Raw genomic sequence first — 26,748 nt, forward strand, 5'->3', positions numbered from 1 at the left:
AAAGGGGTTGCGGCAATATTGTATTTGATTGTAGGTATGGAGCAGTGTTGTGTTTGTGCCAAACATACTTTTTGAATATATTGCCAAAATAACAAAAGCAAAAGCAAAAGCACTCTCTAATTCTCTCAAACGCACGTTGGAAATTTTTTTTATGGTTTGATATACGTACTGTAAGCAATCAGTTACAGTAGTCAAGGAGGAAAGAATTACCAATGGTTCTAAATACCAGACAGTTATCACACAAACTTTGTAAGTTTTTGCCAGAAGGAAAAACACGATGAAACTAAATTGATTTTGGGTTAATAAGAGCACTTAAATGGCGGCATGTGTGCTGTCTCCTATTTAACATGAGCTGGAATGTGATTTGTTAATTCTGAACACAGCCACATCCTTAGTTATAAGAGGGTGTACATTAGTGCATGTCCATTATTATAACACTTGTTCATTTTTTACTTCCATCTCAATTTTTTCCCAGTAGAGTTATATGGGTTATAGAGCAAAAAGTTCATAAAATGTTTATACCGGTCTCATTTTGACAAAAACCTGGCACTCAAAGTGTGGTCTGTAGAATTGTTCTATCCATTGTTTTAAGTACCATATTTTCCGGACTATAAGCCACTACTTTTTTTCCCTAGATTTTGAACCATGCGGCTAATACGATGCGTGCGGCTTTTGTGTTGATTTTTCTGTCAGCGGTAGTTCAGAAAATACGCTAAATTAATCTTGATTTTTCTTCTCTCGGGTCTGTTCTGTTTCAATTAGAAAAGTTGTTGCCGTGTTCAAAGGCACTGTTTTAACAATAAGTGACAAAATATGACACATTACATATAGTCTTCCTAGTGTCATTTACAGCCAACGGAAAAATAATTTAAAAAATAAAAACTGGTCAGGGTAAGTATAATTCCTTTTCAATGATTTCCCTAAGTATTAGTAACCTTGACATAGATATTCACATTTATTAGTGTCACCGTGCAAACAACGGGTTTCAATGGAGTTGACAGAGACCCAAATGAGATAAACACACATGAACGGTGAAAGTACAAAGGAGGAAGGAGCAGTGATACTGTACCACAGGACAGGGGGCCACAGGGCCAGAAGGAGGTAGAAGAGGAGGTGGAGGAGAAGAAAGTGCTCCTTCCACAGACAGACCTTTTTTGTCATCACAACCCTGTTAGCAAGAGTCAGTTACACATTGACTACTTGAATGAGGAAACTTGCAGAGAGGAAGACAACCGGAAAATAGGAATTTCAACAGTCAAAGAGATACACGAGATACGACATAGGAAAAAGTAAAACGTGAGCGATACATTAAGTAGTGGTCAGTATTATGGGTTAGCGGTGCCGTACCACAGGACAGGGTTGGTCCAGGCCTGGAGGACCTTGTTCTCCCTTCTGACCCTTCAGTCCTCTCTTTCCTAAACTTCCTCGGTCTCCCTGGATGAAGACAAAACAATTCAAACACTTAGGTTTACAAAAAACAACCAACATTTAGTTATACTGACATATTAATACCAACTTAATCACATACATGACAATAGTCAAGATTTTTTGGGCTGTACTAACTTTTTCTCCTCGTTCCCCTCTGTCACCTTTCTCTCCCATGAGGCCTGGGAAACCCTGCAAAAAGATCAACAAAGAGGTCAGAGTGCAGCATCTGCGCAGGATAATTAGAAACCATCCAACTGAAATTCTTATTGAGACACTCACGTCAAGTCCAGGTTCCCCTGGCCTGCCCTGTAAACAGATCACATGACTCATGTTTCAGTATGACTTTTTACAGTGATACAGTAAATGTGCAAATTGTGGCGGTGAACAGCTGCCTACTTTTTCTCCTTTGGCCCCTGGAAGACCCACTAAACCTGGAGACCCAGGTGGACCCTGCATGCCGTCCAATCCCTGCGATAATAGCAAAACATCACATGATCATTGCTGCAACTTGTCTGTTTTCCTTAACAATACCACCGCATCGGCTGGGTTACTCACTTTGGGTCCTGGAGAACCGGTGTCCCCTCTATCGCCCTTTATCCCAAATCCTGGCTCGCCCTACATTGCAATACAAGAACGTAAGCACCAAACTTTTATATGACACCGCAACATCCACTGAGAGCTTGCCTTGTATGCTTACCTTTGGACCAGGCATTCCATGCAGCCCCTGAAAAACACTTGACGTGAATCTACTATGATTGCTTAAATATTTTCTGCTGCTTGCAATAATGATAAGAGCACTTACCATGGAACCAGGAACTCCCGGTGGACCTGGCGGGCCAGGGGGGCCTGGTTGGGAAATCATTTGAACCTGAGCGAATAAAAGTCAAAGGAGCACCATGTGAAATCACTCATAATAGGTCGGGATTCGACTGCAGTAGATACTAGTCATCATTTATATTTTTGCCTCATCATTCTGCAAATGTGAGTCAAGCACACTATTGCTTAAAAAAACGTCATTTAGTTGCATGCGATTTTTGACCCCTAAACCTATTTCTCACAAATGAATATACAATTACTTTTATTTGTTGCTTATCATGAGGATAAGTTAGTTTAGTCAAAACATCACAATAAAAAAAAAAAAAAAACTGACCAAGTTGTCATCCAGTCTGCAGTCACCCTTTTCTCCCTTCTGTCCATCCATGCCCTGTGTGACAAAGCTCAAGATCAACTTTAGCCAAAACACCTCTCCTTATGAACAGTAAAGTGCAAACGTCAACAACAACACATCGATTCATTAATAACTGTCTGGCTGTGTCATTCAAAAGTGAACATGATTCTGTGTTTGCAAAGATAAAATTGCTGATATAGTTCTTCTATTTGATATCAGTAGATTGTGCTACTGTACCTAATTAACTGACCAGTCAGGGACTCACAACTTACCGCAGGCCCAGAAAGGCCCATCTCTCCCTTTTCTCCTTGTGGTCCTATCTCACCCACATCACCTTTAGATCCCTGGTGGGAAGAAAACAGTATGCAAATTATTAATGGTGAACAGCCAAAATCAACATATTAAACAACTTTCTTTCATGTACCTTCTCCCCATCCACCCCAGCTGGACCAGGTAAACCAAGTTCGCCCTGAAACAAATAATAAATAAACAAATGAACATAGCCAAAAGTGAACTCAGCCTTTGAGAATGCTGGCAAACTGTCATTAGTCATTTGTTAAATCTGAGCAGTGCAATATTCAGATAGCTGAATAATGATAATATTAATAATGATACTTTTAATACTGATAATATTGAAAATACCTTTTCTCCTTGAAGGCCTGGTTGGCCAGGTGGTCCAGGTGGGCCCTGGTGAAACAAGCACCCAAAAATATTCGGTTATTTTTTTTAGCATCTACTGTATTGAATATTTTCTGCCATGTTCACTTGCTAGCGAGTTAGGAGTAAAATGGCTATAATTGCAGCTGGCAACCACCAAAAATACAATACGGGATGCATTGCACTTAATCACCACTCAATCAAGAGATGTTAAGGTGATCTCATCTAATCGTGTATGAAATTTGCTGAGGATGTAAAGCTGCATCACATCATGGAGTTGATTCGACTAGTTTTTTCCACTTCTTTATCATGGAATATAATAACGCAACACAAATATTAGACACGCCTCACAATATAATACAGTGCTGTTCAACATCACCGCAAACTGCAACAGTTTGAATCAACATTAAATTTGGCTCCTCTTTTGGATCTGTTTTTGCACTTACTTTGATTACTTTCCAAGCAGAATAAGAGCAGGTGAATATTGTGGTTATGTAACACAAATGAATGACAGGAATCCCCATGCATGCTATACTTATAAAGATAAAGATAAAGATAAAGATGTCCTTTATTAGTCCCACAATGGGGAAATTTGAGGATGTATGCTGCTTGAGGAGTGACAGCTCCCTTAAATCAGTCTCCTAAATATCTTCACCCCCAAGGATCCACAACGCTACACATAATAGTTTTCCCTCTGAAGTCCTCGGTCATCTTGAATTCATAAAAAAAAAGGAAACAACATTGCCGATTGGAGGTGTACATGCCTCTCTTCAGTCTGCCATCTAATTTCTAATATTGTATTTGTCCTCCATTAGAGCCATGGCAACCATTGTTTGTTTACAACTAAGCATTTGATCTGCAATCATCAGTCAAAAGGAAAGTGACTCATATAAATGACACAGAGGGAAAGTGAATGTTAAGAGCATTTTTAGAAGGGGCCTCAATCATGAAGACTCACCATTTCGGTGAAATCAATTTGCCGTTTCACACAAACGAGTGACGTCGGGTGGCTGATGAGCATTCCCGCTTCCGTGGCTAGAAATCTAACTGAGAATGTGTGTTATTTGCAAGTGCTACTTCCTTCTTGCAAGACTTCTGATTGCATCTGAGCTTCACGTGTTTTCAGAGTATTTTCTAACCGTCTCATGCTGCTTCGACAGAGTTGCACGCAGCAGCTCAGGGCCGAGGGGAACCAAGACCTGTTGGTACTCAGTTTTAAATTGAATACACACTTCGTGGCGCAGATAACCATCTATTATTAGCATGTAGCAGTGGATGCAGTCAAGAAGGGCGTGATGTTCTTTGCTAAGCATTCCCTTAAATTGTGCACCAGCTGAGTAACGAGGAACAGCACAAACACACAGAAAGAACATGCTGCTCGATATATTGTGAGATACGAGATGGCACGAAAACACACTCAAAACAACGTGACAAAGGCTGTTGATGTTTCTGCATGATTGAGCATGCTTCTGTAGTCTGTCTCCGCTTCGCAGTTCTCCCCAAATGGCTACAGCAGCAGAGAAGTTCACTAAATTCTTTTTCAATGCGGTGTCTCGAGTGTTATTTAACACAGCGTTAAGCGTTTCGGGGTAAAGAGCTGCACTCTTGCAGATGCTTTGTGATACATCCTTTCCAAAGTATGTGTTAGTCATTGTTGACACAACCAAATATCATGCAAAAACGGTTGCAGTTTACCGAAATACTGATTGTGTTGATGGCCTGTGAAACAAAGAAATCATGCAGCGTGACCATCTTGCTTTTTTCTTTGAGTTGTCTTTGAAATGTAATGACTCCACCATCCCCAAAGTGGCATACATGGAAATACAATGGTACCGGCAAAATTAAATACATTCCATTCTGGGACTCTTTTTGATTTCCATGTGATTTTTTGTACAAGAAATAATAAAGTGAATTATGTGTTTTGCATTGTATTAAGTGCATTTACTTTCGAACCTGCTTGGCCAAATGAATTCTAAAACAATTTTAAAAACTTCCCCCAAGTTCCCTTTTTATTGTTTAACATTTATTATTGCACGTTCTTCTATGCCATCATCTGTGGTGGCACCAGAAAAACACACACAAAAAAAACGACTCCACATGATCACTGTATTAAGTTGGTTTGAATGGATGGATAGATAGATGGATAAACTCTCTGTTAGTCTGCTAGACTTTTGAATAATATTTATCCTCAACATTTTGGTTGACCTCCAAATAGCATTGCTTTTGGGATGTTTAACTTTGTTGGTTCCATTGTAGCGCAAAAGTGATATGATAATAGAATCCAAAATGTCTTCTCACTTGGAATGCATCAAGAAGCTTCCCATTGAAGTCAATGATATCTGAGGAGCCCGAACTGCCCTTTTCACCAGGATAACCCTAAAAAAAAGATAAAAGATATATATATTTAACAGCAGGCACACACACACTTTTGTCTTCGTAACTAAATCTGAGTGTGTGTGTATGTGTTTTAATAATGATATCAAAATGGCAGTGATTCGAGTGGATAAGTGGCTCAGTTATTGGATGGATGGATTCGCAAAATGGCACGAAGGCTCCCATTAGTGGTATGCAAACATCCATCCATCAATTTCTGAACCGCTTTACCCTCACGATTTCTTTAAAAAAACACTACAGTGAATTTCTTAGGAACATTTCAGTTGTACTCAACTATTAAGTAAAATGCAGTTGCTTTCAATCTTTCTTTCACACATTAAATTGAGAAGTCAACCCAAAAATTCGACTCACGTGTTTTCTGAAGTTGAGCCCTGAGAAACTGTGATTTTTAATTTGTATGTTCCTATATTTAAAGGCAGTGTTAATGTTCAAACCGTGCAAAAAGTTACAATGGCTTACAATAATATGTAATATAATTTTTTAGGAATAAAACCTCTGCCGTGTTTTTACTACACTAAGACCTACTACATAACTGTATTTTAATATTAGTCATCATTGTGGTACTTGGAGTTATTTCTTTTCTTTTTTTAGATGGTACTTTGTGAAAACGTTTTGAGGACCACTGTGTTATTGCCTACATTATGCATTTCAGTGAGTGTGGCAACTTAAGAGAAACCCACTTAACAATTTGGATCGCATGTTAAAAGGGTTTGATAAACTGTTATTGGGTGACTCACTCACCAAGGGACCTTGTGGGCCTTGTTCTCCTACTTCTCCCTTTTCACCCTATGTGACACAAAATATTAAAATCAGACAAACACAAACTATATATTCATAATGTGAAATTAAATTCTAATGCTTACATTGGAATTGACACTTTGCTTTGATGTCTTACCTTTAAACCTGGCAGTCCATCCATGCCCCTCTCTCCTTTTCCTCCCATTCCCGGCTCGCCCTATTTCATGCACAGTAAACCCAGAAATGGTCCAGCATATGCCAGGAAAAAAGGATATGGAAAAAAAAACATACAGTAACTCGATATCTCTATACCTTTGACCCTGGAGGACCCTGTGGTCCAGGATATCCAGGTTCCCCATCTTCTCCCTGAGAGTGAAAATAAATTGTAACTTTTTAAAAAAAATTCTCTTACACAACTTACACAATGCGGAGAAAGCATTTCGGACACATAGTATCCAAATATGTGAATCAGCATTAACCTTACCGATTTCCCAGGCAATCCTTGAGGTCCCTAAAGCAAAATATTTGCAGAAAAAGATTTAGATTTTCTTGCTGCGTATTAGGTAAGGTAGATAAAATCTGATCACATTAAAGCAATGAAAACGTGACTGTGCTTAAGTGTCAAACAAAAACAAGAATGTGAGCTATATTCACCTCAATGCCATCACGACCTTGAAAACCCTAAAGCACAGAGGAAATAAATGAGAATGAGTCAGCTGTACTGATTTTGCTCGAACTATGGCCACTAGATGTCAGTATTCAACAAGGCAAACGTCACCGAATTGCATGTGCAAGTTTCTGTTCATGACCAATGGTGCAACAGTGTCAAGCAGTGTCCCATGAAAGGGAACTGATGAATGTTAAGTGATGGCCTTCAGCAGATTTAATAGCAGCTGGACAATTGAGGCACATTTTGGACTCTACTGCTCTCGGTAATCATCCAAACCAATGGGGAATATCTTATCACCACATCAGTTCAGTTCAGGCAATGATTGGAGGCTCTTTGTAGCCAGAAAAGGACTTGATTGTTGGTATTCCATTCATTCACTCCATTTATTATCTATCTGCATACAAATATACAGTAATTTGAATTTAGTATTGAGGTTAACGGCAAAGTTGTTAAACTCAAACTGTGTAAAATGTGAAATTGAAGAAACTGAAATGCTCAACACCATATCCCATTTCTGGCAGCAATTAGGCTCGTTTTAAGTAAACACTACAATTTGTGAGGGCCAGTTGGCCATTTGAAGCGCTCAACATCTGTTATGAAGTTGCGCATGGCAGAGCATCTTATGCGCTTGCCAGCTCGAAATATTGAAGTGCACTTTTGCCCTACACATATATAAGCATGTGTTTTGGTGGCCATTTAAAACCTAAAATACCCGAATGAGCGGATCGGTGGACGACTGGTAAGCACAATGGCCTCACAGTGCAGAGGCCGTGGGATCGATTCCGGCTCCTGCCTGCATGGCAAGGTAGATTGGACACTCTAAATTGCCCCTGGGTATGAGTGTGAGTGAGGATGGTGGTTCATCTGGCAACCAGTTCAGGGTGTACCCTGCTTACTGCCTGAAGATAGCTGGGATTGGCTCCAGCACCCCCGCGATCCTTGTGAGGAGAATGAAAGACAACCTAAACTGTATTTCACCTGTTTGTAAATTTGAAGTTATACTTCCCCTGCCTAAATCACACACACGCACACGCACACACACACACATGCATATATAGATACACACTCATTCATATATATACATATATGCACACATATATACATATATATCTTTCTGATCATCTGATTGGTCAAGCTACATGGGAGGCAGCTAATTAAAAAGAATACTTTTCACCATGCACCAGTGCATTTCCTCACAACAGAACACTATCACCATGAAGACAAAAACGAACAATTATATTTTTGAAGGCAGTAAATTCTCTTTGTAGCTGGTATCACTATCTCAGATTGAAGAAAACAATGGAAAGACATTCATGGTTTGTGCAGTTTGTAGGGCAGAATATAGATTTTTTTTTAAAATAGAATAAATGAATTATAATCTAATAATAATAATAATAATCTTGGCTAGGCCTTCTTGCGTGGGGTTTGCACATTTTCCTTATGCTTGTGTGGATTTTCTTCTGGAACGCTGGCTTCATCCCATTAAGGATGGATTGATGGACATAGGGTGCCACTTCAAAATAGCTGTCATTCTTTTCCTTCCGTTTACATGACATACACAACGAGACTGAGCACAACAGCTCAGACTGGCTAGAAGAAATGTATTAAAGCAGACATCTGCACACTACCTGGAGAAGCCCTCGGTGACACAAAGCTTTGTTTCACTACGTGGAGTTTTGCAATTCCTTTAATCAGCATGGAAAGTTGATGTGAAATTGTCTATGTCGAGGGACCGTCTCTTTTACTTGTCTGTTTACACTCACGGTCTTATTCTCAACACACCAAATCAGTCCATAAGCGCTCCTGTGCCACGTGAGGGAAACATCGTAGTCATTCCTTAGACTAAATCAAAACTATTCAGACTTCTAACTCATAACCGCAACTTTATGTTGCCACTGTGTACATTATGAACTGAGCTATGGGAAAGTTATCCTGGGAAACATAAACGACCTCAGGCGAGAGGCACAGCTATTGTTTGGTGGGGCAGGCGAACTACCAACGAACTCAAGACAGCAGTGCCATACTGTTTTCAGGGTTTTTCAGACAGCAAACTGGAAGGAGAGAGTGGGATAGAAGCTATCGAAACTTGTGGCTGCTGTCATATATAAAACAGATGAAGCCAGGAGAGCTGTTAGGCATCTGATTTTAGTCATGCCAAAGCTCACTGGCAGACTCCGTTGAAAGAGAATATACCGTTGCTACGATTCTACCAACTGACAATTCAAGAACGACAGCCAATAAAAAAAGCCAAGTGAAAAAGAACTTGACAATTAATATTGTGAGATGGTTGCGGTAGTTTAGAATTGCGATGCCTTTTATTAAGTGCTGCTTCTTATATTTAGCTTCATGTAGCTAGACCACAATACTGTGTATGAAAGAACTCTCAGCAGCTGCAAGAATAATCATACTGTCGAATGTGTGCAAAACTGAGCACAACTGGTTTACCTAATGAAGTCTTTGTTTTGAATAAGAGTCAAGTTTGCACATGCACACTAACATGAAATAGTCTATTGCATGGGAAGTGAGGGGGAAGCACTCAAAATGATTATGATAAATAAGCATTTTGATGTGTCTTTTAAGTGTGTCAATTACTACTAGGAAAACTAACATTTTGTGGGCATGTGGGCATGAAAATTGCCCGTTTGCCTAACACCTATCCCATTAAACAGACTATTTATCATATAATATTTAGCATATATAATTATATGAGAGTGCGCCTGTTTGTGCATTTGGCGTAAGCTTGTCACATGACCTAAAAAAAAAAAGGCTCTTACTGGCTCTCCTGCTGGGCCACGAGGTCCGTCTTTGCCGGTGTTCCCAGGCGGGCCTCTGGGACCTGAGGGACCTGGAGGGCCAGGAGGGCCAGCAGGTCCAGCCTGGCCTTGGTCACCCTGATGAGATTCAGCAAACAGAAGAATGATACATTGAATGGACAAAAAGGAAAGACTTGGGAGAGACATTTGTCCCTCCACATGAAAGCAAAACATCTAATAAGCAAGGATCCACAGCATAGAAAACAATGTGTGCTTTCTATGTCAATACTGGGCCTGCACTGCTTGAGTCGGCAGACAGGACTGGTTATTGTTCTGTGTTACGCTATAATATATACTTTTGGACACTTGGGAGCATTAGCAAGAATGGCCTTGATTTTTTTCTTTTTTGCATGATCGATAACAGCAGAATGGAACACACTGTGCTCTTTAGCCCTCACTACCAATTTTGAGTCAAGATTGATACCAAATGCTTTACTCTAAGGCAGGGGTGATATATGAGTCAAAAGGTCATAATGGAATGGAATGTAAAAAGCAGAAAGGTAATATACGGATTACTGTGATTATGATAACATGTCACAATTAACTGATACATCTAGTAGAAAATCATACTAATTCAATAGCATGCAGGTTTTGTGAGAAATAGTATCAAAGATAAAAACATCTCATCAAACTTGAACAATAAAGAAAAGGAAAAGCGCAGAGTTGATCAAATGGAATTGCAGTTCTTAGTGAAAGTGTTAAAAGAGAACACATGCCTTAGTTGTGGTATACCTTCAGAAAACGTCTCTGAAAGGTGCTGGACTGGTCACCAGAGAGAAAGCCATGATCGTATCTCGGATAGACCATCTACAGACGGAGCATTCGATGCAGAAAATGCAGAGCAGGAAAGAAAGAAAAAAGGAGAGGTCATCAAGTCAAAGGTAGGGAAACAGCAATAGTAAAGAGAGAGAGGCTGAGAGAGGATCCTGGAAGCAGGACAGCTGTGGGAACAAGAGCAGACCCTGAGGCGAGAGGAAGAGAAATCTCTCAGGGTGGATGTTTCTCTTTTTCCCGCATTGCGAGACAGATGAGCAGCCCGACAGAGCGCAGCGGCTGCTGAGAGGTAAACCAAAAGTTCACTGCTCAGGACAAACCTTGACAGTGAGAATCTGATTGCTGTGCAGTCCTGCAAATGTGCTGTAGTTAGGGGGACCCTGAGAAGAACAAGTGACAGGTGAGCAGTGTGCACCTTGAATGCGGCCAGAAGGAGAAAAAAATGGCACGGAATACAACGGACGCTATAGTCATTATTTAACCAGCTGGATCTTTTCAAGATGGCGGCGCGCATAGACGCAGCGGCTAACGGCTCTCCCTCCCAGTGCTCCTTATTGCTTTTTATTAGTGTTTGCTTGTTCTTATTGGCACCAACTGAGGCACAGCATCGATATACCCGCCAGGACATCGTGGACATTGGATATCGATGCGAAATAACCATCACAGAGGAATTTTGCTATGATCGCAAAATTCCGGACGAACTGGCGAGGCCGCCCGGCTCACCGTGGCTTGTCATCGGGACCGGGAGGCGGCGCAGGCAACGCAGAGAGAGGAAGCAGAAGCGGGGCTGCAGGTCCGGTGTCTTGCTACGGCTGCGACGGCAGCCCCACAGGCAACCAGTGCCGAGAATTATTCTAATCTCGTTGCACACTTGAGTACAATGACAATAAAGGGATTTCTGATTCTGATTCTGATTCTGGAATCATTCGATCTGAGATCTCTTATAAGCAGTATGAAATTTCAGACAATAACGTCATTAAAGTGAAATAAAAAAATAAATAAATTAAAAAAAAAAAAACAAGGTAAATAAAATCGAACTATAACCTAGTTAGTTCTGAGGCATTTGGAGCCGTTATGATCAAGCTCCACGAATTCTGCCTGGCAACAAGTAGCAATATAATTGTCGGACATGACCAGAAAAAAACAAGCATTACCCATGTTGTAGGCATACAGTTTAACTCAAAATATATTTGTTTGTTTGATATGTATAAAATTATCATCTGAAAATATCAAAATCAGGATCTCAATTTATATCGACTTGTCTTTGAGACTAGAGGTTTCTGCTGTCGATAAAGGTGTTGTTGCAGAAGGCCTCTACTTGAGAGGAAGCCTTCGTTTGTATAAATGCATTTGAAAAGATGCGGCTTGGCACAGAAATTTCTATTTGTACAATGAAAAATTGTTTCGTGCCGAGTGGCATATGTTACAGTTTCATGAATGAGCTTGTATTCTTATTTCCTACCAGTAATATAGTGGAGTTGGAGCCAGAACTAATTGTTCCCTGCTTTTCATATGTTTTCATGCAAATTATTTGCTATTTTCTCATCCCGGGTCTCATTAGCTGGTTTGTCTAAAAAAATGGAACCAATTTGTCATGAGAGGAAATGCAAACCTAATCCGTTTGTGTCACGCTAATGTACCTTGTGGAGACATGGTTATAGTCATGGTAATAACAGTTACCTGGTGGCACCATGTTATTTTCATCAAAACAGGACTCAGTCTTGGAAGATTTTGGGCAGGAATTTCATGATCGCTGTAAATAACGCACAGTGCATGGTGTATTTTTGCAGAACGGATGTGCTAAAAGGGGGGGCTGCGCCGTTAGGGCGTGGCCGACTCCAATCATGGCCTGTAAAAGTGGGTCCTTCATCCCTTTTAAATGACAAGACGCTAGTGTGCACTGGTCGCACACGGAAGTGTTGTCATGGCGGAAGCACATCTGCCACTTGAAGTGGGCACATGGCGACTCCCCACCCACCCATGATCATTTGCTTCATCCCCCACAATTTCTGCCACCAAACTGCCTGGTGCATCTCCAACACACACTCTCTACTGCGCCAGACCACTCAGCTCAGTGGTGACCGGTCATGGCAGTGAACGCTGCACTGATACAAAAATCAGGATCAGCGACGTCTACAAAAACCGAACCCTTTGTTGACGTGCACGACGCACAACAGCACCTATTAGAATGTGTTTTAGTTTCCCTCTAATTTATGTTACACCATATGGAAAGCGCTTTGTAACAGCAACAGCTGTTGTGAAACGCACTGTATTAATAAAGTTGGATTGTATTGTTTTTGAGTGCTATATATTCTAAATCGACAAGGAGTTCACACAGCCTCGATAAACGGTAAATGCACGCAATACTGCAAATGTCAAGGTCCGATTTCAGGTGATTTATTTTGTGGTGCGAATGAAGAGCATTAGGGAAGCTTCCCTGTTTGAGTTCCTTTCAAAAGTCAATTGAATGTAAAGGAGGCTGGAATGAAGCTTTGAGAAAGACTGAAGGATGAACTGCATGATGACAAGAAGTCTCATCTTCATCAGGTTTCTATTAACAGACTGCGGAGAGGGCAAGGCAGTTTGACATTTTTCCATTATTCAAACCTTTCAACGTTTTTCAAACCTTTCACCATTTTCTCGTCCATAAAATCTGCTCTCTTGATGATACTCCTCACACACATTTTCCGTAAACGCCTTATAAGAGTGTCTGTTTCACATTGGGCTTCTCCTATCCCTCATTTTCATCAGACCTTAGCTTGATAGTAAGACATTAAACCACTGTGCCATTTACTCCGTGGGGGGGGAAAGGAATGCTTTGGTGGAGGATGAAACCGGAATATGGCGTCTCGTTTTTCAACTCAACTGAAACTAACCTAAACACGCAGTGACAATCTCCTCCATATGCACTGGATGATATGAAGGCGAGGCGGTTTTATTCGTGCACTGCTCATGACCCGGGTTGCTGGCGCGTTCGGACATCTGATTATCTTTTAATGCTGCTGTTATCCTGCGATTGTCATCAGTCCTCAAGACTGCACTCTCACTTGACAAAGGTACTCAAAATGATCGATTGATAGGAAGTGAAAGGTTGCCAGAGATTCATTGTCATTTCCCGTTTTGCATGTTTTCTCGTTGCCTCTCAAAAGAGTCCAGAGGCGGAAAAGGCTACTTTGTTGATATGGTAGGGAATTAATAAATACATGTGTACTGTTTAGCCACAGCACCCCTGAATAGAATGCTTTACATTATGAGATTAGTCATCAGAATTATTTGGAATGTAGCAAAATCTAACACTCTTTCATTGTCCGGGAATGAGGAAATGCGTGGGTGACATTTGCTCCACTATGTGCCATACCAGCGGGTTGAAAGAGGAACTGCATAGCCAAAATAAGCAGTTTGACTCCCTGCGCTTGAACCCTAAATATTGCATAATTACCGCAGAGGGTGAGCCCCACTTTTATTTTCATGACCTGATATTCTAGGCAGAACAAAGGCCAACATTCTGAATTAATCGGGTACGTGACTTCTTCCAAGAATCCACTGGGCAAAGCACAGGGGGCCTATTTTTCCAAAACCGCACTGTATGAAGATAATTGCATAATGTCATGGTGAGTGGAATGATAGCACATGAAAAGGCAAGACTGACAACATGGACCAGATAGTACAAAGCGTAGTCACCTCAGAATGTTTAAAAACACTTTGGTTTCAGACTAGATGGCAACTTTGGCTCTGCCACAACTATTGTTATGTCTTTTGCGGCGAGTCTGTATTTATACAGTATCAGAATTTCTCAACGATAGCTATCATGGTGAGATGATGAGGCCATTTTAAACTTCATCTGAGGAACCAGATGAGCGTTGATGTTCCAGAAGTAGACGTGCCGTATAAGGTAAACACATTTCTTTCTTTGCTTAGTATTGTTTTCATTTTGTGTATTTCTTTGGCTGAGAAAAAAAAAATTGTTTGTCTGATTGCATCCCGAAAAGGAAAATATGTTGTCGTCAAACATGCGAACTGGGAAGTTGCTAGCCAAAGACTGTCAGAAGTGTAGAATTCAGCAAAGGCAAAGTGTTTTACACAAAACCACACATTTATTTAGATTTACTGATGTATATTAACTTATTTGTCATGTGCAACTATCCAGGTGACTTCTGAGGACTTGGACTGGAAATTTCATCCTGATGTCATTGTGGCTGGTGTAACCCCACTCAAAGATGGTCTTTAGTTTCCACTTTGTGATGGTCTGTTAGTCTGTCTTGTTTGGATTTGAATTTTCACTCTTTGGAGAAACTGATTTGTTCAATATAGAAAATTATTGGTCAGCCTTCAAAACAATGCCTGTGCAAACATCATCTAAATATGATGCTTGATAAAGACTGTTCTATGTTTTAATAAACGGATAAACTTGATTTTTGATTACAGGAGAGTATTTTAGAAAGTTGTTTGTTCACCTTGTTACAAGCGGACATCGACTGATGGGCCGTACCTGACGGCGAAAGATCAAGACCCAAAACTAGTCAGTCCAGCAGCTCTCTCACCTATTATGGCCATCAAGATAGAATTCTTTTAATGACTCCAATTATTTTCTTGCCTATTTGGACCAATCAAGGCCAAAATCAGCTGAGTGAGCATTTCACTTCTTGAGGAATGCCTTGTGATTAGTTTATATGTCTGTAACTTTGTTGAATTTCTGGAAAATTGTTTTGTCTGTTTTAACATGCTGCGATTGGATCGCAACCAGTTCAGGGTCTAGCTCGCCTATTGTCCAAAGACGGCTGGGATAATTTCCATGATACCCTCATGAGGAGAAGCGGCTCAGATAATGAATGGATGATTTTACATGAGATTTGTGTCTACATTGAAATGTGTCTTACCCTTGGCCCAATGTCTCCTTGGTCACCCTGGAAGCAAAGAGGAAAATACATGTATTATTTTTTGGTGCAGTAGATATACAATAAAAAAAAAAGGTCAACCCTGTGTAAAGAAAATAATTTGTCCCTAAACAAGCTCTGGACGTTGTTCCATTTATAATCATTTGAGAGTTCTCTGAAGAAAAATTGGAGACTACAAGATGATCTGATCACCATAGCATGATTAAATGAAAGGTGCCAATTTTCCAAACTTCAGCATCACATGACATTTGCAATCTGTTCTTGTCAGACCGTGACGGATGCTGTTTATGTCAGTTGTGTTGTACTTTGCGGATGCATTTATCAAGACAAATTGGAGCATTAATTGCGGCATGGACGCAGTGCATAAATATCTTCCTGTGTATGATGCCTCTCTGCCAGCTCTCGCCTCACTCAGAAAGCGGGAAAACATCTGGCTATCATCGAGGTCTGTAAACCGGTTAAGTGCCCTGACGTGAGAATGTGCTGAGACACATGAGCTCCCACGTTTCTACATGGTAATCTTCGGCTGCTTTGATGGATGCCCGGTGAAATGTGAATGTGGTAGGCCGAAGAAGAAGAAAACAGCCAATCAGTTATGTTTGCAAAGACGTTGCTGTTGTCAGGTAATTAATGTGAGATACATGCAAAAAAGCACTTAGTTAACTGCTGTGGGACCATAGCGAATCATACCTTTTCTCCCTTGTGCCCGGCTGGTCCCTGTGGGAGTGGAGGAGGAAAGTGGAGACAGATGGTCAAGATATATCATCTATCAGACAAGCGACATGTATCCGAAAATGGCACCTCACGGCATTTCATCAAATGTCAAGCTAAGGCAGTGATGCCTCTTGCTTCAACCAGTCTTGAAGACATTTCACCGTAGGAAGATATTACGACTTGACACACCATCTTTCAAGAATCGTTTTAAAGATCAATTGTTCTTTGTGAGATTAAAGTGGAGGGGAAAAAAATCCTTTCTTCCTACATCAGTCTTTGTCTCCAGGACTCACGACATTCATTGCAAACATAAGGCCAACTGATGATATGAGGGTATGGTGCAAAGTAAGGTTGAACTTTGAACCTTCTCCTCTTAGCAAATGCCGCCTGTAAACCAAAATTATAAACCATTTTATGTTGAAATAGATCAATCAATGAATTGATCATTGGGAATTATGTAAATGGAGTGGAACTGATTCATTAAACATGAATAAATTAAGGCACAACCAAGTCTAAATAAAACGCAAGCAAAGAAAAATTTCCCCACATCCCATTAAAAAATGTCTACATCTATCCATTTTCTACAGCACCTATGAAGAAAAATCCACACTCACATTCAAACATTTGGAAAGTTTCAGTCTTCAATTAACCTGATGTGCAAGCTTTTGGAATGTGGGAGGAAGCCAAAGTAACAGCAAACAAACAACTTAAGAAAATCCCAATTAGTCAATTTCTGCCAACCTACCCTGTATTTAATTTGAAACCTTAAACATTTCCTCAAATATTAGTTAATTGCACGACAGCAATTAGGCCATAGATGAACGAGTGGGAGAAAGTACACAAACTGAACTGACAGCTGCGCATATGAAAAAAAAATCTTGAATGTATCCCAGTAGGATACAATAATGACGGCCCTTTCTTTTTTTCAGTTTGAGTTCATGACCATGGGAGGGCACCTGTCCATCAAAAATATTAGTTTCAGACAACTTGATTTGTAAAATAAATAACCCTCACAAGTGTTAGCTATTACATAATTAAATATTGTGTCAGACTGAGCTCCAAATGTCCATTTTTAAACAGAAGGTTGCAAGGTTGATCCTCTTGAGAAATATGTGCATGAACACGAGTTCAATTATGTCATTGGAACTTTTTTATTCTGTTTCTCCACCAAGAGACTCCCGAGGCTCTTATCATCCAGCAGCACATGCTAACCTGACATTTCTATCGTTACTGATCCTTTCTGCACTACATCCGTACCTCAAAGTAGGTTGGACTGATTAGACGGCTGGCTTTCATTATTAGGGAAGGTATACCTGCTAACCTGTTGGCCATGGTTTCACTTCTGCGAACAGAAGTGAAACCATGGCAGAGTTTTGCACTGTACTGTGCAAATATAATTCTAAAAGTTTAAATAATCATTTGACTTTGCTGGCAGGAGAAATTAGGATGTACTACCTCAAAAATAGGCTTGTTGTGACGGTTCGGGTCGGGGAGGAGGGCGTGGCAGTTCTGCTTGTTTACAGATCCGCGATCCACCCAGCCAGGCCCTCCTCCGGAGAAAGTGGGCGTCGGCTCCGGCGCACCTGCAGCTCGTTGCCGGCAATCAGCGCCGGCTTAAGAACCAGCCACGCCAGGAGTCCGACGCCGGATTATCTTGTCACCTCACGTGGTACTGGCTCATGTCTCGTCCTGTTTCCCGATCGCCTGACTCGTCGTGCTCTCGTGCTTGCTTGACCCCTGCTCTTCCGTCTCCCCCCTCTAGCCGACCTGAACCCGTCTGGTCCCGCTCCGCACGCCAGCGCCTCCGAGATCCTGCCCGGCAAGCATCCCGCCAGCGCTCTCCGCTCCGCCGTGCTTCCCGCTACCACGCCAGCCCGACTTCGCCTCCCGGCGCGCCCCGCTCGGCCGCACCCTCGTCCGCGCCACCCGGCACTTGCCCGTCGGCTTCATTCAACGCTGTCCCTGACGACGCCTGCCTTGTGGTGGACTCTCTCCAGCTCGCCTCCCCACTCCAGCCTTCAATAAACCCTGTTACCCACTCACCTGTCGCTTTTGGGTCCTCCTTCCTTCCCACACGGTTCATAGAACCGCGACAGAATAATCCGGCCAAGTTAATGGACCCCGCGACCACGGACCCCCTGGGCGAAGCGCTTGCCCACCAGGGCAGCGTGCTCGAGCGCCATGATCGGATGCTGCAGGAAGTTCCGGGCTCCCTCCAGGCCATCCAACACCAGCTCTCGCACCTCTCTAACCAGGTGGGTTCACTCGCTCCCCCCCCCAACCTCCCCAGGGACGCGACCCTGGCTCCCCCGGCCGCCGCATTGCATTATGCGGGCGGTCGAGAGCCCCACGTTCCTACTCCCGAACCCTACTCCGGGGACTTGGGCTCGTGTAGCCAATTCTTACTCAGCACCTCCCTGGTTTTCGACCTTCAGCCCCACAGTTACGCTACCGAGCGGGCCAGGATCGCCTATACCATCAACTTGCTTCGCGGCCGCGCCGCCAAGTGGGCAACCGCATTGTGGGAGGCGGCGTCACCTGTGATGTCTACTTACGCGGATTTCAGCCAGGAGTTACGCCGTGTCTTCGACCACCCGGTGCAGGGGCGCGAGGCGTCCCGCCGGCTCCTCTCCCTCCGACAGGGTTCCCGCTCTGCGGCCGACTTCTCGGTGGAATTCCGCATCCTGGCCCACGAGAGCCGTTGGAACGAGCCGGCTCTCCGCGAGGCGTTTCTCAACGGGCTGACCGACGCCCTCAAGGACGAGCTGGCGATCCGTGACGAAACCACGACTCTTGAAGAACTAATCGCCCTGGCCATCAAGGTGGACCATCGGTTGCGGGACCGGCAGGCTGATCGTTTCCGACGCCCCTCCAGAGTCGCCGCCCGGGCAGCCATTCCCCGACCCGAGGTTCGCTCGCCATCGCCAGTTCAGCTATCCACCGGCGCGGAGGAGCCTATGCAGGTAGGAAGAACTACTCTGGACCCTCTGGAGCGCCAGCGCCGTCGGTCCCATCAGCTCTGCCTGTATTGCGGCCTCCCCGGCCACTTCTTGATCCACTGTCCCAGTAAACCAAAAGAGCAGGCTCGTCGCTGAGGGAGAGCCCAACGCCGAGCCTGCTGGTATCCGCTTCTGGCTCTTCTTCCCGGATGTCCATCTCCGCCCGGCTGCTGGGTCAACACACCCCCCGCTCGGTCACCGCGCTGGTCGACTCGGGGGCCGACGGCAGCTTCTTGGACCTGACCCTTGCCCGCCAGCTCGGCATCACCATGGAACCCATTCTGTCCCCCCGAAGGGTGGTCGCGCTGGACGGGCATCTCATCGCCCGGGTCTCCCAACAGACCGCTCCCCTGACCCTCATCGTCTCGGGTAATCACCGGGAGTCCATCAGATTTTTTCTGATCCACTCTCCCCAGGTCCCCCTGGTCTTAGGTTTCCCCTGGCTCCAGACCCACAACCCCACCATCGATTGGAGGAGGTGCGTGCTGACCGGATGGAGTGAGTTCTGCCACTCCCACTGCCTGCGTTCAGCGGATCCGGCCCCTTCCTCTGCGCTTCCCCCCCCCTCCCCCCTGACGTCTCCTCCGTCCCCCCGGACTACCACGACCTGGCGCAGGTCTTCAGCAAGGACCTTGCCCGTACCCTCCCCCCCCATCGTCCGTACGACTGCGCCATCGACCTCCTCCCGGGGGCCCCCCTGCCCAACACCCGCCTATACAACATCTCCAGGCCAGAGAAGGAGTCCATGGAGACGTACATCCGTGAGTCGCTTGCGACCGGTCTCATCCGCCCCTCGTCTTCTCCTCTGGGCGCGGGATTCTTTTTTGTGAAAAAGAAGGACGCCTCGCTCCGCCCCTGCATCGACTTCAAACCCCTAAACCAGATAACTGTCAAAAACAAGTCTTCGCTCCCCCTCATCGACCCGTCGTTCGAACCTCTATGTGAGGCCCAGATTTTCTCAAAGTTGGACTTACGAAATGCGTACCACCTGGTCCGCATCAGGGAGGGGGACGAGTGGAAGACGGCGTTCAACACACCATTGGGGCACTTCGAGTATCTGGTGATGCCTTTCGGACTTACCAACGCCCCCGCCGTCTTCCAGACCCTCATGACAGACGTTTTCCGCGACATGCTCAACCGGTTCGTGTTCATATATCTCGACGACATCCTCATATTCTCCCGCTCTCTCGCAGATCACCGCCGGCATGTCCGACTGGTCCTCCAGCGCCTCTTGGAGAACCGCCTCTACGTGAAGCCCGAGAAATGCGAGTTCCACGTCCCTTCGGTGCCCTTCCTGGGCTATATCATCGCCCGGGGGCAACTTCGCCCCGACCCGGCCAAGATCCAGGCCGTGGCGGAGTGGCCCCAGCCCACCACCCGGAAGGAGCTTCAACGTTTTCTCGGATTCGCAAATTTCTACCGCCGTTTCATCCGGGACTACAGTAAGGTCGCCAGTCCACTCACCGCGCTTACGTCCACAGCCACCACATTCCAGTGGACCCCGGCGGCCGCCCAGGCCTTCACCCACCTGAAGAAGGCCTTCACCAGCGCCCCCGTACTCCGGCACCCAGACCCCGCTCTCCAGTTCATCGTGGAGGTGGACGCCTCCGACACAGGGGCGGGGGCCGTCCTCTCCCAGCGGGATCCCGGTACCCAGGTAGTCCATCCGTGTGCCTTCTTTTCCAGGCGCCTATCCCCCGCCGAGCGAAACTACGACGTGGGCAATCGAGAACTCCTCGCGGTGGTATGGGCTCTCCAGGAGTGGCGGCACTGGCTCGAGGGCACCTCGACCCCTTTCTTGGTCTGGACCGACCACAAAAACCTGGCATACCTGCAGTCCGCCAAGAGACTCAACCCCCGCCAGGCACGCTGGAACTTGTTCTTGAGCCGTTTTAACTTTACCCTCTCCTTCCGCCCCGGCTCGAACAATGGGAAGGCGGACGCCCTCTCACGTCAGTTCTCGCCCCCTGCCAGCCCTGACGCTCCGGAGCCCATTCTTCCCTCGGCCTGTCTACTGGGAGCGGCCACCTGGGACATCGAGCAGGTCGTCCGCAACGCTCAGGAGCAGCAACCGGACCCGCGCCCAGTCCCTTCCGACCGCTTGTTCGTTCCCGACACCGTGCGGTCACAGGTACTGCAATGGGGACACTCATCCACACTCACCTGCCACCCGGGGGTGGCACGCACTCTCCGCTTCCTCCAGCAGCGTTTCTGGTGGCCCCGGATGGCAAAGGATACCCGGGAATTCGTGCGAGCCTGCTCCGTCTGCGCCCGCGGAAAGGCCTCCCACGCGGTCCCCGCCGGCCTCCTCCAGCCCCTGCCGATCCCAAGTCGTCCCTGGTCGCACATCGCCCTAGACTTTGTCACCGGCCTCCCTCCGTCCAACGGACACACAGTCATCCTCACCCTGGTCGACAGGTTTTCCAAGTGCGTCCACTACGTCCCCCTGCCCAAGCTGCCCACCGCGCTTGAGACCGCCAAACTCATCACCCAACACGTTTTCCGACCCCACGGCATCCCGGAGGACATCGTGTCCGACCGGGGCCCCCAGTTCGCTTCACAAGTTTGGCAGGAATTCTGCAAGGCAGTCGGGGCCACCGCCAGTCTCTCCTCGGGCTACCACCCCCAATCCAACGGCCAGACGGAGCGGGCCAACCAGGACCTGGAAGCCGCCCTCCGATGCGTGGTGGCCCGCAACCCGGACTCCTGGAGCGACGCACTACCCTGGGTCGAGTACGCCCATAACTCCCTCTCCACCACGGCCACAGGTATGTCTCCCTTCATGGTTTGTTTTGGTTACCAACCACCTCTCTTCAAAGACCAGGAGCATACCGTGGCCATTCCATCCGTTGAGGAGCACCTCCGCCGGATCCGGGGGGTGTGGGCCGAGGCAAGGGCCGCCCTCATCCGAACAGCCCAGAGGACCAAACGACTGGCTGATCGCCACCGGTCCCCAGCCCCGGACTACGTGCCTGGCCAGATGGTGTGGCTCTCCTCACGCGACCTTCCCCTCCAAGTCGAGTCTCGTAAGCTGGCTCCTCGCTTTATCGGTCCTTTTCCCGTCGAGAGAATCATTAACCCGTGCTCTGTTCGACTCAAGCTTCCCGACTCCCTGAAAATTCACCCTACATTCCATGTCTCCCTCCTCAAACCGGTATCCTCCAGCCCTCTGAGCCCTCCGGCTTTACCCCCCCCACCCCCCATGATAATAGACGACCACCCGGCTTACACGGTGGCAAAAGTCCTGGACGTGCGGCGCCGGGGCCGGGGCTACCAGTACCTTGTGGACTGGGAGGGCTACGGTCCGGAGGAGCGCTCCTGGATCTCCCGAAAACTGTTTTTGACCGACGCCCCCATCAGGGAGTTCTACGCACTTCACCCGGACAAGCCGGGTAGGACGCCAGGAGGCGTCCGTTAGGGGGGGGGTACTGTGACGGTTCGGGTCGGGGAGGAGGGCGTGGCAGTTCTGCTTGTTTACAGATCCGCGATCCACCCAGCCAGGCCCTCCTCCGGAGAAAGTGGGCGTCGGCTCCGGCGCACCTGCAGCTCGTTGCCGGCAATCAGCGCCGGCTTAAGAACCAGCCACGCCAGGAGTCCGACGCCGGATTATCTTGTCACCTCACGTGGTACTGGCTCATGTCTCGTCCTGTTTCCCGATCGCCTGACTCGTCGTGCTCTCGTGCTTGCTTGACCCCTGCTCTTCCGTCTCCCCCCTCTAGCCGACCTGAACCCGTCTGGTCCCGCTCCGCACGCCAGCGCCTCCGAGATCCTGCCCGGCAAGCATCCCGCCAGCGCTCTCCGCTCCGCCGTGCTTCCCGCTACCACGCCAGCCCGACTTCGCCTCCCGGCGCGCCCCGCTCGGCCGCACCCTCGTCCGCGCCACCCGGCACTTGCCCGTCGGCTTCATTCAACGCTGTCCCTGACGACGCCTGCCTTGTGGTGGACTCTCTCCAGCTCGCCTCCCCACTCCAGCCTTCAATAAACCCTGTTACCCACTCACCTGTCGCTTTTGGGTCCTCCTTCCTTCCCACACGGTTCATAGAACCGCGACACTTGTAAGATTTTGAAAAATTAATTAAAAAAAACGATTCACACAAGAGCACATAAATTAATTGCTAATTGTAATCGAATTTAAATTGCCCATAGACGTGAATAAGAGTGTGAATGTCTGCCTGTCTATACTTTAAATGTGGCATTCCTGCATCTGGGCATGGGTGCATATGGTACTGTTGACATTAGGGGACACGAGAGTATCTAACTTTTACGCCTCAGGTAAATATGTCCTGTGGTAAATCCGTGGAAAGCGACATCCTTATTTTTGATTTTTTTTGCCAACATCTTTCTCTCATTTTACAGCGGGGAGAATACAGCCAGTGTGCTTAAGAAAGAGGCCGTGTAATGTTAAAGATTGAGAATCTACACAGAAATAATAAACACCATTGTTGTTACCTGAAGTCGGCTAAATGTAAAATAAAAACATTTTTTGAATGTGCTATAGAAATGTCCTAATACTACTACTAATGTTATTCAAAGTATGAATTTCATGAACATTTTACATACTTTTATTTTTTAAATGTACTGTTCATCCAATAATTCATTCGCATATTTTGCAATTTGGTGGCTGATTTGCATTCAGACATAATTCATGCAAGCCGCATTGATCAGGTAAACATTTTAACAATTCATTATTGTGCAGTCAGAATTTCAAGAAAGAATTCTACAATGGCTTGTAAGAGTGAGTCCACTGGAGCGCGCAGAAAACAATGGCTTGCTAATGATGCTTGGAGTGAAAGTTGCTCAGAGGACGATCCTGATGAGGTAAAGGGTTATAACGTTTGACCAGATGAAGAGTCACCTACTCGGGGGGGCCCTTATATGAGCCCCACACAAAACAATTTCACTCGTTTTCCCACGAGTGTGTCACCTCATTGCTGTGCTTCCCTTAGTTTCCTCGCAACACCTGAAATTGTCTCACAGTGCGGCGGGATTTTAGGGAAAGCTTGATGAATGGCACTCAGAAGTGAAGTGCAACAAGGCTTTCAGCACTTGGTGCAGTTGAGCCTTGACCAACTTCAACCCCACCCCCTGCAACCTTGGGATGACTTGGGAGGTAGAACAAAAAACAAGATGGCTACCGTCAGTGGTTTACTGGACTTGAAACATTCCCTGAGGAGCAGTGAAAGTGACTGATGAGGTTCCAGACCAAACACACACATGGATCCATTGCTCTGAAAATGGGAATTCCTTTGGTGCAAACGACAAGCGTTGACGTGGACCAAGAACAAGACAACAGGTGTGTGTTTGTGCGTGAGCATGTGTGCGTGCGTGTGAACAGACTACCTGGCTTCCCTTGAGACCCGGAATTCCCTGAAAGGAGTTAAAACACAGTTAGAGTTCAACCGTGTCTAAAGCAGACTTGAAGCATGTTCTGTATTTGTGATTTATGGTCTACTTACTGGTTTACCATCCAATCCAAGAGGACCCTGTTAGGAGACCGATAAAGAGAAGGAATAAAACACACATTCTGGGAGCTGTGTCGTCACACAACTATTACAGAGGTTTTACGTTTTGGAAAAGTATGCTCATTCATCCCTTGGAGAGACAAAACTGTTAACAGACTAACTAAATGGTAAGATCTCATAAGATATTCAATGCATACTGTTTAAAAAAAAAACATTTGCACAATGTTTGTGGTGCCTTTATGATGATTTGTAGTTTACCACTTCAGCCAAATAAAAATGTTAAGAATAAGCATGGGCATCAAACTAAAATAATACATTAAGAATTTTCACAAATATGTGGATTTGGTTGTTGGTAGTGTCTTGAAGCATCTGAGGTAAAATGAGATCTCCTAATCGGTGACAACCATGCACTGATGCACTATTAATTTAGTTTCAATGAGATAACATGAAGTCATCTTCTACAGGCAGCATTATTCTGCTTGGTATGACACGGGCAACGAAACAAGAGTCCACGACATTCGGTGTGATTCTACAATCAAAGGGCCGTCCCTCGTTGAGAATAAGGAATGGCCTGTCAGATAAGTAAATTATACATGATGATCATCACACATACAATAATGGAAGGATTAGCAAGCATAATGTGAGATTAGGGGAAAAACAGACCAAAAGGCAATAGATAAAAAGAAGACTTCAAAATGTAATTTATCCAGCCCCATTCATTTGAACCTTTGTGACAGTTATAAAAGAATGTATATGCCATTCATTTGACGCTGCTACTGAGTAGCTGGTATATGTCAGATGATTTATTACTCTTGCAACAATGAACTGTTGATGGTTAATGGCCATGTGACCAAGATGCATTATAAAGTCAAAAAATGTTTTTTTCTCTTTTTAATTTATGCAATGTAGATGATAGAATCCCCAGATTAATTTTTCCTTGTCACATCACGCGTTTGCACGATGACTAGATTGTGTTGTTCCAACTCAGAATTTGTAAAGCACACCAACAGCACGTCATACATTAAGGAAATGACTCAAAAAGCAGCAAAGAATTACGGCACTGTATTTTAATATAGACCTACATTATTAAATGTCTATTAGGAAAAATAGTGTTGAGAATGAAAATGGGTAGAAATTCACTCAAGGAGTAAATCTTGGCAGTGGAAAAACAGCAGTGAAAGTTGTCCTGTTAACCTGGGTACTAAAAAAAAAAAAAAGAATAAATAAAACACCACGCATCCTCTAAAGAGCCTCTGGACTTTAAAAGCCTCAAAGAGCACTTGAACATCAAGTTGAATCAAATTTTCTCAAAAGACTTCAAATGTTCAACGCTGACTTGCTTCTTTAACAAGCGGACACAATGTTAAGCTACCTGTTTTTACAGGCTCCCTTGGGTCACACTTTAAACTCACGCAAACTGGAATCCATCATTGACCATCGTCATCTGGCCTTGAATAGCTAACATAAGTATGGTTCCTATTTTATCAGACTCCCGGGTACTAGTAATAGAAATATAGGAGGAGAAGAGGCAGAATGGAAGTGTCTCGATCTTCTGAGCCGATGTACTTTTCTGTCTCGCAAAAGGCATGGAGATGTGAATGGTAAAAAAAAAACACTTAAGAATGTGTTTATGTGTTTTTGGATACAGGGCTTTATGAGTATTGCAGACAATAGGCATCGAAATCGGCCCCTGTTTTGGAATCATATTCTTGGAACAGAAACCAAGGCTGATAGGAAATGCCAAGTTTGTAGAAGGAAAGGAACAGCTCATGATCCAAAGCATACCACATCAGGGGTCCAACATGGTGGAAACGAGTGAAGGTGTCAACAGTGAAAGCCTGGCAAAACTTATCCAGGGAAGCATTTGGTGATCCAGACTCCTGACTGCAAAGGATTTACATCCAAGTATTAATGGCAAACTCCATCAGCCATCGATCCAGCCATTCATTCCCTGTGTGAAATTAAAACGGAAAATAGACTCTTCAGTCACATCTTGAATCCATTGGAATGACGTCTAAAGGCAAAATTCCAAAAAC

The 26,748-nt window shown here is 45.1% G+C and overlaps 1 protein-coding gene and 1 pseudogene across 2 annotated transcripts in view; one reads left to right on the forward strand and one right to left on the reverse strand.

The window, feature by feature from the left end:
* Positions 1-26,748, reverse strand: part of LOC148338179 (uncharacterized) — a 118,610-nt pseudogene that overhangs the window by 4,308 nt on the left and 87,554 nt on the right. The window contains exons 5-28 of the transcript XR_015842921.1: positions 24,707-24,733; positions 24,591-24,617; positions 16,228-16,254; positions 15,520-15,546; positions 10,601-10,675; positions 9,830-9,946; positions 7,040-7,066; positions 6,870-6,896; positions 6,698-6,751; positions 6,543-6,602; positions 6,389-6,433; positions 5,552-5,629; positions 3,239-3,283; positions 3,021-3,065; positions 2,869-2,940; positions 2,579-2,632; positions 2,231-2,296; positions 2,126-2,152; positions 1,984-2,043; positions 1,825-1,896; positions 1,708-1,734; positions 1,564-1,617; positions 1,348-1,434; positions 1,070-1,168 (exon numbers count right to left, since the gene is read on the reverse strand). The product of XR_015842921.1 is annotated as an uncharacterized LOC148338179 (transcript). The remainder of the gene's footprint in view (positions 1-1,069; positions 1,169-1,347; positions 1,435-1,563; positions 1,618-1,707; positions 1,735-1,824; positions 1,897-1,983; positions 2,044-2,125; positions 2,153-2,230; positions 2,297-2,578; positions 2,633-2,868; positions 2,941-3,020; positions 3,066-3,238; positions 3,284-5,551; positions 5,630-6,388; positions 6,434-6,542; positions 6,603-6,697; positions 6,752-6,869; positions 6,897-7,039; positions 7,067-9,829; positions 9,947-10,600; positions 10,676-15,519; positions 15,547-16,227; positions 16,255-24,590; positions 24,618-24,706; positions 24,734-26,748) is intronic.
* LOC148338180 (uncharacterized) lies at positions 16,905-23,662 on the forward strand. Its single transcript, XM_088292500.1, has 4 exons — positions 16,905-16,939; positions 17,792-17,920; positions 18,014-18,894; positions 23,607-23,662. Exons 1-4 carry the CDS (start codon positions 16,905-16,907, stop codon positions 23,660-23,662), a joined length of 1,101 nt encoding a protein of 366 aa, XP_088148626.1.

This window comes from Idiotropiscis lumnitzeri, chromosome 4, assembly GCF_059441095.1.
Source record: "Idiotropiscis lumnitzeri isolate Australia: NSW breed Sydney's pygmy pipehorse chromosome 4, RoL_Ilum_1.0, whole genome shotgun sequence".
Classification (NCBI taxonomy): domain Eukaryota; kingdom Metazoa; phylum Chordata; class Actinopteri; order Syngnathiformes; family Syngnathidae; genus Idiotropiscis; species Idiotropiscis lumnitzeri.